This window comes from Stenella coeruleoalba, assembly GCF_951394435.1.
Source record: "Stenella coeruleoalba genome assembly, chromosome: 8".
NCBI classification, from domain to species: Eukaryota; Metazoa; Chordata; class Mammalia; order Artiodactyla; family Delphinidae; genus Stenella; species Stenella coeruleoalba.
In genome coordinates, this window is record NC_137154.1 from 100,949,385 (window position 1) to 100,962,957 (window position 13,573).

The 13,573-nt window shown below is 52.9% G+C and overlaps 1 protein-coding gene across 2 annotated transcripts in view; it reads right to left on the reverse strand.

Annotated features, from left to right (window-relative positions):
* Positions 1-5,049: 5,049 nt before the first annotated feature.
* Positions 5,050-13,573, reverse strand: part of KIRREL3 (kirre like nephrin family adhesion molecule 3) — a gene marked incomplete at its 5' end in the record, with an annotated part of 539,825 nt that continues 531,301 nt past the window's right edge. For both annotated transcript variants that reach the window (XM_079930152.1, XM_079930151.1), the window contains 4 exons: positions 5,050-6,002; positions 6,467-6,553; positions 10,260-10,369; positions 12,388-12,495. In XM_079930152.1, coding sequence (XP_079786278.1) covers positions 5,559-6,002; positions 6,467-6,553; positions 10,260-10,369; positions 12,388-12,495 — 749 coding nt within the window. In that variant the 3' untranslated portion in view covers positions 5,050-5,558. The remainder of the gene's footprint in view (positions 6,003-6,466; positions 6,554-10,259; positions 10,370-12,387; positions 12,496-13,573) is intronic.

The following is a 13,573-nucleotide window of genomic DNA, read 5'->3' on the forward strand; positions in this document are numbered from 1 at the left end:
CTCAGGGACCTTCCCTCTCTTGTTAGAGTTTGTGGAGATCCTGCACCCGGGAAATGAAGCGGGGAGATGAACCTTGGGTCTCATTAAATGTCAGATTTGGGGGGAGCCCAAATGTATTGGAGGGCTCCACCTCTTAAAGTAAAGGGATTGCTGGGAGCAGGTTGGGAAGACCACAGTCCTGTCTAGGAGGGTCAGCACAGAGGATCTGACAGAAGTTTTTAGGGAAAACTGAACTTTGGGAGCCAGATTTCAGGTTCCCGGGGAAGACCAGTTGAAAGTACTGCACCCCTCAACAGAGGCGCTGTTTCCTCTGGAGAATCTTGCAAGGCTGGGAGGGTGGAGCTGGCGGAGTGAATGAGAGAAATCACCCCAGGGGAGTCGAAGTTGGAATTACTGAACTAAGCTGTTATTCTGAGGTTTCCTAAAACACTACTTATGTACATCACCAACTTTAACACTTAAGGAGTGTCTTCACTTGCTTAAAAATGTGTTTCTCTCCTGAGGAAAAATATCACAAGAGGGCAAGTCCGGTAGGGAGATTCTCTCCAGTTCTGTTCTTTTTCTCTGTCGATTTCCGTTCCACTTGCAGCCCTCCATGGCAAGAGAGCTAGGGAAACTTTTAAATAAAACTCAGGAAATTCTCATCTGAAAATTCTGCTGTAGAAGTCCTGAATCCTTATCTGTATCATTTTATCTCTAATGCCTTCTTCATTCCATATTTCTCCCATTAGTGTCATGAATTTGTTTTCTAGTCCTTGGGCAGCAAGGCTGTGGCCCTTTAATTTCTTTACAAAGGTGGTGAAGGTGGTATCTTGAGCTCAGTCCCCTTGAACTTTTCTTTGCCTAGTTGAGGGGAGATGAATCCATTCAGGGGGAATGAATCCCTAGATTCAGCTCCTATCCTGAGTAGCACTTTTCCTCTTGCATAATGGGGAGTAGATTTCAGAGAAGGTCTATTTAATAAGACCCCACTTCTCCCTAAGAAGACCTGTTTCCTGAGACTTCACATACCTTGTCTTTGAACATGAATACTTTAGATTCACCACAAAGAAGACAGCTATTAAGGAGCATTATATGAATGTTCTCGTAGCATTCCAAGAAATTTCCAAGGGTCACAGATTGAGAAGCAGTGGAAGGAGATTCCTTTGTGTGACCGGGGCTCCCTGATCAGTGAGCTCAAGGGAGGCTTTTGGCCCGAGGTTTGCGGCTGTTCCGGCCCTGTGGGTGGGCCGAGCAGAGGTCCAGAGAGGAGCTCTGGGAGCATGGAATGGCAGGCAGATACGGGCACCCGGGATGTAGACCAAAACTCAACAATGGATCCTGTGAATGGCATGTGTTCACAGAAGGCCTTTTAAAGATGAGGGCTGGGGTAGGCATGAAACCACAGGGCCTGTGGTCCGAAAGCTTTCGTGTATGTCCAAGACTTTGCCAATAAAGAGAAGGAGGAGACAGATCCAGGAAGAACAGCAGCTAGAGAGGGCAAGAGTGGGCGGTCCTTTCCCTAAAACACAAGTGGATTCATCCAGGAAAACAAATCCTTACTTGTTTTTTCCCAGTTTATGACCTAATTAGGAAGGTGGAAACATAGCGGGTTGGGGAAAAGATGATTACAGCCTTACTGGGTGTAAGAAGTAACTGTCAGAGCAAGGGAATGTTTTATCAGTGACTCTCAGAGATCGCTTGTAGTTTCGATGCTGAAGCTGGCCTGTGGCTACAGCTCCTAAAAACAGCTTCCATAAGAGGCTTCTAAAAGGCTTTTTTAAAGGGAAAGTAAACGTCAAGATTTAGTTGAGATGTCATCAGTTTATGTCTAAACATTCATGTTTCTTTAAAGCAGGCACCCCAAGTGGTATTTTAAATAAAAATCTCTATGCAAATTAGGATAGTTTTTATTTAAATATTTATACCTTTATTTTAATCAAGGGTTGATTTTATAGGGAAACTTACTAGAGAAGAGACTGATCACAGGACTCCCCCTCGTCTTTTTTTTCTGGCGCCATCATAAACAGAGTACAATACCTGGGAAGGGCTGATGGGACTCCTGGAGTGTGTACCTGGCGATTTCAGTTCTGATCCCGTAATAGCAAAGGCCACGGTGCCTCGTGTATGCCGCCCCCATATAGGAAGCGAGAAGCAGAATTCCTGTTGGCTCTTTTCTCCTGTTCTGAGAAATCTCCCAAGGGCTGCTTCACATTTGCTGTTATTTCCCCCTGTTCCTCTCTACTCCGGAAGCTCAAAGGCAGCTTCAAGGCCTATTCCTTTAGAGCACTGTTTCAGTAGTCTCCATCAGAGGTGGATTTGCTGTGGTGCTCTAGTGCTTTGTATGAGACCATTTCCTGTTCCATGAAAGTTGAAGACGTGATGGAAATAACCCTGGCCTTCCCAGACTGATAGTGAGCCTGAGAGTCAGAAACTGGGCCCCCATCCAGTGACTCGGAGCCAGTAACGAATTGTAAAGCTATCAGAAAACTGGATCCTGGCCTTGGGAGGGGTGGGGGTGATTTGATACACAGACGAGCTTTCCCAGGGAGTCGTGGTCTTTCCAGGTCATTTGGGGAGTGGCGGTGGAGGATGCCTGTCCTGTTTTCCTACTGGAGCTGTGGCCTGTCCTTGCTCAGCCTGCCCCTGAGTGGGTCCCAGCTCATGGCCTTCAGCGTCGGCCGTTTTCATCTTATTCTAGGATGAAAGTGGCCTTGGGTTTGCACTGTAGAATGGAAACATTTCACAGAGGAAATCATATGTTTACATCTCGTGCTGTCACTTGTTAGCTCTGTGACCTTGGGCCGGTCTTCTTTAAGTTCACTCCCTCGTCTGCAAAACGGTAATACTTGGTAGAATTGTGAGAATTAAATGATGACAAACGTGAAGCACTCATTTCAGTTAACTTGAAATCACCTACAGGGAAATTCAGGGCTTCCCACTGCCTTAATTTTTTTTTTTTAACACTTCCCTTTACCAGCTTTCTTGTCCCCTCACTCCTACGTGAGAAGTAAATGGAGTCAGAGGGGTTGAAGAATGCACACTGCTCAGTCCAGCATCCTTCTCAGTGCCTCAACGGTCCAGAGGCCACCAGAGCCTACTGATTTCCCCTGCCTATGTTCATCTCTTTCACCAGGGCCTTACTTGTGATCTCCTACCCTTTCGGCAATTCTTTGCTGTGTTTGTGCCTCGGAGAGAGCTCAGGGAGTGGGCCCCGTGTAGCCGAGTCTTGACTGTGCAGCCCCATCTTCCGTGATGTCCACGTTCCCACCCTGGGAGTGTCTGAGGTTCCCAAGGGAGAAGAGGGTTCTGTTCTCCAGGAGATCAGATTTCTTCCCTGTTCTCCAGGTTATTCTGTGCCATAACCTTGGGTTCCAAGAAAGAATGGGTACCTCCATCCTATTATAAGTGCTGTGTGTGACGGGGGGAGGATGTGGGCAGGGGGTGAGGGGCAAGGTAGGCTGTGGTGAGGCTTAGGAAGGAGATGTCCCGCCCACCTCCAAGGTGGGGAAGGCTAGGAGAAATGAATGGACAGATCCTCTTAGGTCATCCTCTTCCTTATTCTAGCACACCAAGGCATTTTGCATCTGATCTTAGACCCTTACTCCTTGCTGGCAAAGGCAAAACGTGTATGGGAAGGAAGAGAACTTGTCAAGATTAACCTGGAGCCCACAGGCATCTGTGCTGGGCCAGAAATGGTACCAGGAGCAGGATGTGGGGCTGGGATGTACACTTACATTTCTCATCAGTTTCTACTACCTCAGGCTTGGGTGCTGCAAAGGAAGATATCTAAGGAGGTGGAGGGTTTTGAAGCAATAGGAAATATGGTGGAAGCAGAAACATCCTCTGGGTGGAGGCTCTAGGAAGGCTATGTATACCATCTGTGGGTTGGGGCCATCCAAGGCATCAGTGGAGGAAAGAAGCACAGGCTTTTGTGATGAAGGTTCCCATGGTGGGTAAGGACTCCCAGGGAAGGTTGGAGGAGAAGGGTCTAAATCTGGGGAGGAACCTCCAACCTTTGGGACAGTGTGGGTTCTCCGGAGTTCTGTTTGAATCCTACTTGCAGAGGTTGCATCCTAACTTGGCCCTGTTTATCCAGCCCAGCCTGTCTGCCAGCACCACGTCAAGCTTTCCACCCAAACAAAGCCATCCGTAGAACATCATTTGAGTCTCAGAGCGTTGGGCTGCCTGGTGGCACAGGCTCTTTGAAGAGGGCCTCCTCCCCTGAACCCCCAACAGAGGGAGCCACCCTTGCAGAATATTGCTGAGAGAAAGGCCTAGAAGGACCCCTCCAATGTGCAGTCTGACCCCTTTGCCCCTGAGCTGTATTTGGCGTGAGTCAGGTGGTTGGTTTCGTGCGCCCTCTGGGTTGGGCACATCTGCAAGGAGAGGAGTCTGCCCATAGGTCCTATTGTCACCATGACCAGAGCTCTCCACTGTCTGGGAAAACCAAATCAAAGCAGGGCAAGGAACCCTGCGTTCCCAAAGCATCCTCTGAGCTCTTGGGGTCTTGCTGTGACTCTGCAGGAACAAAAGAGTAGAACGCATCTGTTGGAGGAAGGACCCCTCACCTTTATTCTCAGGTGGCAGGCAGGAGTGAGGTGCAGATATGCTTTCTCTCTTGCCCCAGGAGCCTTACTGAGGACAGGACCATGGTTCCTTGTGTGAATCTAGGCTCAGCTGAGAAGGTGAGTCTCATCACCTTAAAGGCCTGCCCCCTAGTCCCCTCAAACCCCACAGATCCTGGGACACAGTCTCTCCAACGGCTGTTTAAAGAACCCTGACCAGAGAGGCTCACACTCCTTATATTGACTCCGAATGTGCAGAGGGGAGGAGGGGAGTACACGAAGCAGGGGCGCGTGGGGAGGCTCTGAGTCGCACAGCCTGGCGAGGGGTCCCCGAGTGTCACGTTCCCCCCTCCTTCCCTCCCCCTCCCTCCCAAACACCAGTCTCTGATTGGGCCAGTCCCACCTCAGAGTTGAGAGGCATCCAGTCCAAGGACAGAACTGTAAGGGTATGGACACAAAACACCGAACAAACTGGGGGTGGGCTCCGGGCCAGTGTGTCAGCCAGGGCCGTTCTGGCTTCTCAGCCTCTGGAGTCTGGACCAGGAGGGGCAGGGGGCACTGAGGTCTCTGGGGCAGCTCCGTGCCGGCAAGCACTTGACGCCCTGCTCCCCGGGGCTGTACAGGAGCACAGGCACGGTGGGAGTCGGGGGAGGGCTTGCGGGCGGCAAGGGGCAGAGCTCCTCCGAAGCCCGGAGCGTGGACGGCAGTTTCATGAAAGCAGAGTTATAGCTGCCTCTGGAGCCTGTGGGAGGGGCAGGTAGAGGAGGGGCCGCCAGGAAAGGGCCGGGGGCCGAGGGCGGCCAGCACGGAGCACACTGCGCTCAGCGGCATCCTCTGACCACGTCCCCACCTCCACGCCCCGATGCCCGGCAGCTGGGCCCGCATTTGTGCTTGATCGGGGTTGCCAGGAGGGTGGTGGAGGCGGCTGCTTCCGGGGTCCTCTGCAAAGTCTCTGCAGAGCCAGGCCGAGGCCCCGCCCTCCCCGGCCCTCCCGCCCTCGGCCCGGGATCCTCAGACGTGAGTCTGCATCCGCCGCTGCAGGGGCCGGCTGGGGTCGGAGTTCTGGGAAGAGGACTGGGAATGGTGGGAGGAGGAGGCCGAGGCCTTGCTCGCCTTATCGAACTGCACGTAGCCGTCCTGCTTGCCGCTGCTGCTGACGCTGCTGTCACACTGCGTGTCCAGGAAGGAGCTGCTGTCGCTGAGCGAGCCCCGCTGGAACTCCCGCTCACAGAGCTCGATGGATGAGCTGCCCGTGCCCAGCACGAACCTCTGCCCGTAGTCGTAGAGGCGGCCCTGGCCGCTCAGCGTGCTGTAGATGTTGGTGAAGGACATGCCCGTGGGCACTCGCTGCTTGCCCGCGGGGCGCAGGTCCGGCTGGCAGCCGGACAGCGAGATGGCGGGGGTCGAGTGGTGCTCCTTGAAGGTGTTGACGCTGTAGTAGCCATTGGTAGGGTCCTGGGGGGCCGGGGGGAGAGCGGCGTCACAGCACCGGACGGGAGCCAGTCCCACCGTCCATGGGGAGGGCCAGGGACAGACAGGAGGAAGGGGACAGCGGGAGAGGCGTTGGTGGGGGCGGTCGGGAGGGTCAGCCCGGGCAGGATGCTGGCAGGTGTTCAAGTGGGGTCTTGACCGGTACGTTTTGTTATTTCAGGGCAGCTCAAGGCCATGTGAAAGCCAGGCTTTCATTGTTTTTTTGTTTTAGTCCGGAACTTGGAAACGGTATTAAAAACGTTATTGGTGAAGAGGTCGTGGGAGGGGAGAACCGTGAGAGCTCAACCTTAACTCTCTCAGCCCCTTGGTGTTGGGGCGAGAGAGCAGGTGGCTTTGTGGGGGACTGTCCCTTCTATCTGTGCCTGGATCTGGGGCCTGGATCATCAGAGCTGAAGACCAGGCGTGTCGTAACCCAGGGCCCTTCTTACCTTCAGGTTCTGAAACTCCTTCTCCTCTTCTTTGAGCACCTCCAGCTGCTTCAGGACTGAGTCTTGCTGGAATTCACCCCGGTCCATCTACAACCCAGAAATCGCTGCTCAGTGGGTAGGAGGTGGGCTAATCGTCCACTTCCCCCAAGGAAAAGCCGGAGAAATGCACTCAAAAGATGCTTGCCATCTGTGCCTCCCCTCCCCGCCACCTCTCACTGCCTGGCCCCTGGAGGCTGGTGACAAGAGCCTGGAGGAGATTCCAGATCTCACTGTTGTTCTTGGACCCCTAGCCCCACCCCTCCTGAGAGCCGGAGACCCAGAGGTGGGTGGGTGCAGGGCAGGTCTCTAAGACCCACCACCGTCTTCCTTCCCGTGGGCTACGGTTATCTCCTCCAGAGATCTTGCTTTGATTCGGTTCAATTCAGTGAGCCTTTATTGACTTCAGGCCAGGCATTGTGCTCAGGGCCAGGCAAACAGAGGTCAGGAGACATTACAGAACAGCTGTGCTCATCAGGGAGCTGGGCTTGTAGATAAATAACTGCAGAACCTCTGGGCAGGGGTCGGGGCCCTGCAGCTCCTCTGCGGGGCTAGGCTTCATGACAGCCTTGAGAAGGAATCAGTGAATAACCACCTCTGAGGTGCTGGCAACTAGGGCCTCACCTGCCATTCACAGCAAGGACTTAGATTATTCGAAGTTATCTTCCCGAACAGAGGCCAGAGAGCCTGGGGACAAGATCATTTCCTGTTTCTCTTTGGTTCTCCAGCACACCTGGTGCAGCGCCTTACACACTGTGGTCATCGACCAAAATCCTTCCAGAGTGGAATCATATTTAATTGTGTTTTATTCATTCTTTGATTGGCCGGTGCCCGGCGTGGCGCGTGCCATACAGTAGGACTGTCACAATTGTTATGTTTATGTCGGATGAATGAATGAAGCGGCAAGGCGCTAAACTACTGGAAATTAAAAAAATAATTAGACTTAAGGTGAAAAGTAAAGCACGCTTGGCACACAGTGGGGTTATTATGAATGTGAACAGCCACAGTGGTTCTTGTCCTGTGGCACAGAATGTTCTTCCCATGTATCCCTTCTGCACATGACATGATCTGGGCCAGGTTCCCACCCACTCTCAGAACGGGGCTGTGTCTTCTCCCTTGTGACTCACTTTCCTGATCTCTTTTTGGAGCCCCACAGAATCAGCCAGCGTGCTTCCATCCTGTCACTTCCCCACTAATGCTGCTTTTTTCATTTTCCAGTAAGTGCTGTGGCTCTATCTGGATTGAGTTCTTCTCTTCCTCCAGATTCAGCTTCTCAGCCCGCCTCTCCTCAGTGTTGGGGCTGTATTGGTACCGGGGGTGAAGGGAGTGGCTGGACGAAGGTCTCCCCAAGGGGAGCCCTCAGCGGGTTCTTCTTATCTCCCACTCTTAACTGACGACTGAGTGACCCCCCCCCCTTCCCTGAGGGTCTGGACTGGAGAATGGTGTGGAAACAGTCAGAGGCAGTCAGAATATCCCAGTGAGAGGGAATGCAAGGTCCCCAGGGGATGAAGGACAGGCGTGGGTACTTTCACACTAGACTCAATCAATCTCATCAACAGAGATGTCCATTCCTGCCCAGGTCTGGACTGTGGTCCCCTCCCTTGTAAGACTGACCGTTCATCTGTGTCAGACACTATGTTAGGTCTGGGCGAAGTAGACATTTGTCTCTTTGTCTTTGAGGAACGCTGGGATACTTGGGGAGGCTGACGTGTAATTAGAGAAATGCACTATGAAAGAGGAACATGCAGAGTGTTTGGGGAGAGCACCAGGAAGTGCAGAGCTCTGCCAGCCACGGTGGGGCAAGCCTGGAAAATGGTGGAGGAGGTGACACTTGAGCTGACTCTCGAAGGAGAATGTGAAATTCAACAGACAAAATCAACAGGCCGAGGGAACAGCAGTGCAAAGCCTCCGAGGTATAAAAGACTCGAGGGCTGGGAACTGCAAGTTCTCTGGGGTGTTGGAGGGCTGGATGCATTTGGCAGGAAGACGGGGCTGGACAGGCTGGAAGCCGCTTCCTGCTGAAGGGTCTTGATGACCCGCCTGCTGCTGGAATATCAGGTAGGTCTGGAGCCACCGAGGGTCTTTAAGTAGGACGGTAACAGGATCAGATTTGCATCTTAGAAGGACCCTTTGTGGGACTCTGGAGGGTGGAGAGTAAAGTGGTGAAAGATTAGAATGTGGGACCACTTGGGAGGAGGCTGTCATGGATCAGGGGAGCCGTGGTGAGGCCTGCACTTAGGAGTTATAGTGGAGAAGAGGCAGGGGCACAGCTCTGAAAAGATTCTGAAGTGGAATTGTCGGGACCTGAAAATCAACTGGATAGAAGACGAGCAGCAGAGAAAACGTCATTTCAATTCACTAAACGTTGGTGAGCATCTCCCAGGGACCGTGGAAGGCTCTGGGGACACAGGGATGAGTAAGGCAGCTTGCTCACCGTCTAGTGGAGACAGATAAGGAAACAGGTGATTTCACAGCAAAGCAAATAGCGACCGTTCCTTGAGCCCTCACTGTGTTCCACTGGCTCCAGCCTCTTCAGGGGTTCATCCACTGAGCCCTCACCCCGACCCCATGTACCATGACCTTCATCCTATCCTAGAAGAGGAGACTGAAGCACAGAGAGGCCCATGCTCTTGACCGACCTGCTTGCAGCTGCTACTCCAACATATTATAACCGTGACACAGTAGGCACCAGAGTTTTCTAGCAGAGTTTTCCGGGATTTTGTTTGGACAGATGGATGGGTGACGGTCCATCGAGGGGGCTCGGGAGGAGAAGAAATTATGAGTTTAAAGCCATCCAGTCCCCAAAGAGGAACCTATGCTTGTTGCAGACTTCTGGGGAGATGGGGGGAGCAGGGCACGTACTGGATGTTGATAATACCTATGTGTGGGGGATTATATGTTATATCACAACATCTTGTGGCAATTATGCACATCTTCTCTCCCTACTGGACAGTGGGTCCCTTGAAAGCTGGGACTGCATCTTAGATGCCTTTGAGTCTCCAAGAACCCCAAGCACAATATAGTAGACACACAGTAAATCTTTGTTGGCTGAGAATACGAGCACACTTCGTTTTATTGCGCTTCACAAATATCTCATGTTTTATAAATCCAAGGCTTGTGGCAACCCTGCAGAGGACAAGTCCTTTGGCACCATTTTCCCAAGAGCATCTGCTGCTCACTTTGTGTCTCTGTGTCACATTTTGGTCATTCTTGAGAATTTAAGACTTTGTCATTATTATCATCTTTGTTATGGGGATCTGTAATCAGTGATCTTTTTTTTTTTTCTTTTTGGCCACGCCTCACGGCACGTGGGATCCCACACCCCCTGCAGTGGAAGCGCAGAGTCTTAACCACTGGACCGTCCCTGTGATCAGTGATCTTTGATGTTACTATTCACTGAAGGCTCAGATGATGGTTACCAGTTTTTAGCAATAACGTATTTTTTAATTAAGATAGGTACCTTTTTAAAGACATAATGCTATTGCACACTTCATAGACTACAGGATATAGGATAAACATAACTTCTGCATGTACTGGAAACCAAAAATTCCACGTGACTAGCTTTACTGCGGTCTGGAACCCAACCCACAGTGTCTCCTAGGTCTGCCTGGAGGTGCCTGGCCTGTTATGGGGGGGGAAGCACATCTTGCCTGATGCTTTGCTTGTCAGGAGCATCTAGAGCATCAGGAGGCCTCTGGTTCTGGGAGCTTCAGGGCGCAGAGGTCGGGGTGGGGCGGGGATAAGATGACATTCTCACCATCAGCTGCTTGATGGTGGGCTGTTCCTCAGCCTCCCGGCCAGAGGCAGGCTCCTTGTGGACAATCTCCACCCGGATGTCATTCCTGGCTGACACGACACCTTTGAGATCTGGCCATAAAATAGGAAAGTGTAGACGACAGAATCAGTTGTCATCTGAGGCATTAGGGCCTGAGATGTCAAGCTCTCCCCTCCCCTCCAGCCCCTGAACTCAGCAGTTTCAGGGCCCACCTGGTAACAGAACCTGTCTGGACGTGCCGTGGGCTGTTGGGACCTCAGAGTACTTTCTCTGCTGGCTCCTGGTTGCACGACCCTCAGCCTTTCCCTGCCTCTCCCGTGGCGTGGGTGGTCATCCCCAACCATTCGGCCACCTGGTCATCCTACTAAGTTCTCACCTCCTTCTAGAAGTCTTCCCTGACCTACTCTACCGGGCTCTGATCTCTCTGTTCAGAGAATCACACATCTGTTAGAAAGGACCTTGAGATCCCATGGTCAACCTCCCACCCAAAGCAGAAACGTCCCTGCACTAGTGGTCCAGCTTCCGTAATGGAGAGCTTACGGCTTCTAGAGGAAGAAGCCGATTTATACCTGGAGAGCTCTGTTAGAAAACTCCTGCTGAAATATGCTCCCCCATGATGTCCACTGAGCGGGTGGTGAGGGAGGGCCTGAGACCGCATCACTGGGGGCCCTCAAGAGAGCAAGGCTGCTCAGCTTGGAGGGGAGGACACAGGCAACTTTCTTTCAACACGTGAAGGCTGCCAAGCAGAGGAGGGAGCAGGCTTACCCTGATTATTCTTTTTGTGCCTTCCGCTCATAGAATGTCAGAGCCGGGTGGGGCCCCGAAAGTCACATTAGCCGACCCCTTGCTATTACACAGGAGAGAACCGAGGCCTGGAGTGGCTGTGGCTTGCCCAGGGTCACGGGGTGGAAGAGGCGGGGCCACAAGACAGTCTCTATTGTTCCCACCATCTCCACCATCCCATTTACCCTTCCACGTGTCTGTCTAGCACATGTAACTTCAGAGCTACGCCCAGGACGGAGACTCCAGGCACACACAAGTGAAGAGTGCATCACTGCAGCTCTGTTTACAATAGCCAGGACATGGAAGCAACCGAGGTGTCCATCAACAGATGAATGCATAAAGAGGACGTGGCACATATATACAACGGAATATTACTCAGCCATAAAAAGGAACAAAACTGAGTTATTTATAGTGAGGTGGATGGACCTAGAGACTGTCATACAGAGTGAAGTAAGTCAGAAAGAGAAACAAATACCGTATGCTAACACATATATATGGAATCTAAGAAAAAAAAAAAGGTTATGAAGAACCTAGGGGTAAGACGGGAATAAAGACACAGACCTACTAGAGAATGGACTTGAGGATATGGGGAGGGGGAACGGTAAGCTGTGACAAAGCGAGAGAGAGGCATGGACATATATACACTACCAAACGTAAGGTAGCTAGCTAGTGGGAAGCAGCAGCATGGCACAGGGAGATCAGCTTGGTGCTTTGTGACCGCCTGGAGGGGTGGGATAGGGAGGGTGGGAGGGAGGGAGACGCAAGGGGGAAGAGATATGGGAACACATGTATATGTATAACTGATTCACTTTGTTATAAAGCAGAAACTAACACACCTTTGTAAAGCAATTATACTCCAACAAGATGTTAAAAAAAAAAAAAGCGCAACCCCAGCACTTTATGGCTAACAACTAAAAGACCTTTAGGAGTCCCCCCAAAGCAATTCCCTGAACCCCCTTTTTTTTCCTGTGTGAGTGACCTGCTTTTCTGGTTCGACTAGCAGATCTTGGAGGGCAAAGGTCACCTCCCCCCACCCCCCCACCCCCGGGTTTCAGTACAGTTCCCGATGGGTGGAGAGTGCCGTGTATGTTCAATCTGAGGTGCATGAAGTTCACTTCCGTCCAGCTCAGCAGCAGTGGGGCGCCCGCTCTGTAGCAGATGCCGCAAAGCACCGCATGTGAAAAGATGCGGGAGGCCCGTCCCTGCCCCAGCAGCTCACAGCCCTGGTAGGGCCCTGTTCGCTGTACTCCTGCTGTTACTCCGGGGCAGTCTAAGCTGGCCTCTTTCTCTGCCCCCCTCCCTGAGCTCCCGGGTCTCCCTCCCGTACTTCTCTGGGAGCGGGCACAGCAGAAGGCCACAATGGTTGCCAGAAGGACGAGGAAGGCCACGCCAGCTCCTACGGCCACCCCGATGATGACGGCCATCGGCACAGCCTCTGTGGGAGAGAAGCAAGCAGGCTGATGAGGGAGCTGGGGCAGCCCGTTCTCTCCCCCCGGATCTCACCCAGTTCCTTGGGCACAGCCCCTGCCGAGCTGGGGCCAGACCACGGCGCGTGGACGCTCCTGGGAAAGGCCACGGGGGCCTGCGCAGGCGCGGGCACAGTCCAACAGGGGTCAGCTCGGGCGGGACACGGTGTGGCGGAGAGGGCGGGCAGACCTGGGAAAGATGGCAGCAGTGGTGGGGGCAGAGAGGCACGCAGACACAGGGAGGGGAGGGGAACGTGGGAGGTGAGAGGCAAGGCTGGTACGCTGAGCTCTCCGAGGTGATACACCAGGAGAGTCGTTAAGTCCTGGCTTTTCTTTGGAAAATGACCAGGGTCACTGCCGCTGTTCGTTCGCTTCGCTTTTTCCTTCTCTTCCCTTTCCCAGGTGCAGAGGGTGGACAATGGACAAGCAGCTTTTAGAGAGTTTTCAGGTCTGAGGCAACTTCCCCTCCAGACCTGGGCATCACAGGTGGTAACAGCCAGGGGCCACGTCGTAGGGGCCGGAGGGCAGGATCACAGCTCCCTCCACCTCTTTCTTTTTTTTTTTTTTTGGTCGCGCTGCATGGCATGCACTTCCCCAACCAGGGATCGAACCTGTGCCCCCTGCAGTGGAAGCGCGGAGTCCTAACCACTGGACCGCCAGGGAAGTCCTTCCCCCCACCTCTTTAAGGAGAGATGCCCAGTCCTGCCCCCTCCTCTCCTGGGCCAGTCCTCTGGGCAGGAATCCCGGCACCCCACCCCGCCAGAGAGGCACCTGGAACTCCAGCTAGGCAAAGCTTCCCTCCCTGCTGAGTTCCTGTACTCTGTCTCCTGCCCTAGCCAAGTAGAGATGGGGGTGGGGAGGGTGATGTTAGGCTGGGGTGGGCGCTCTTCCAGACAGTCCTGACCCTTCTGTGTCTGCAGAGGGGGCCTGAGCATATGACGTGGGGCCCTGAGTAGTCCATGGCGGGTTAGAACTAGAGAATGCAGGGGCAGGAGAGCTTAGGGCTCAGAGAGTCCAAGCCTCCCATTTATAGATGGAAACCTTGAG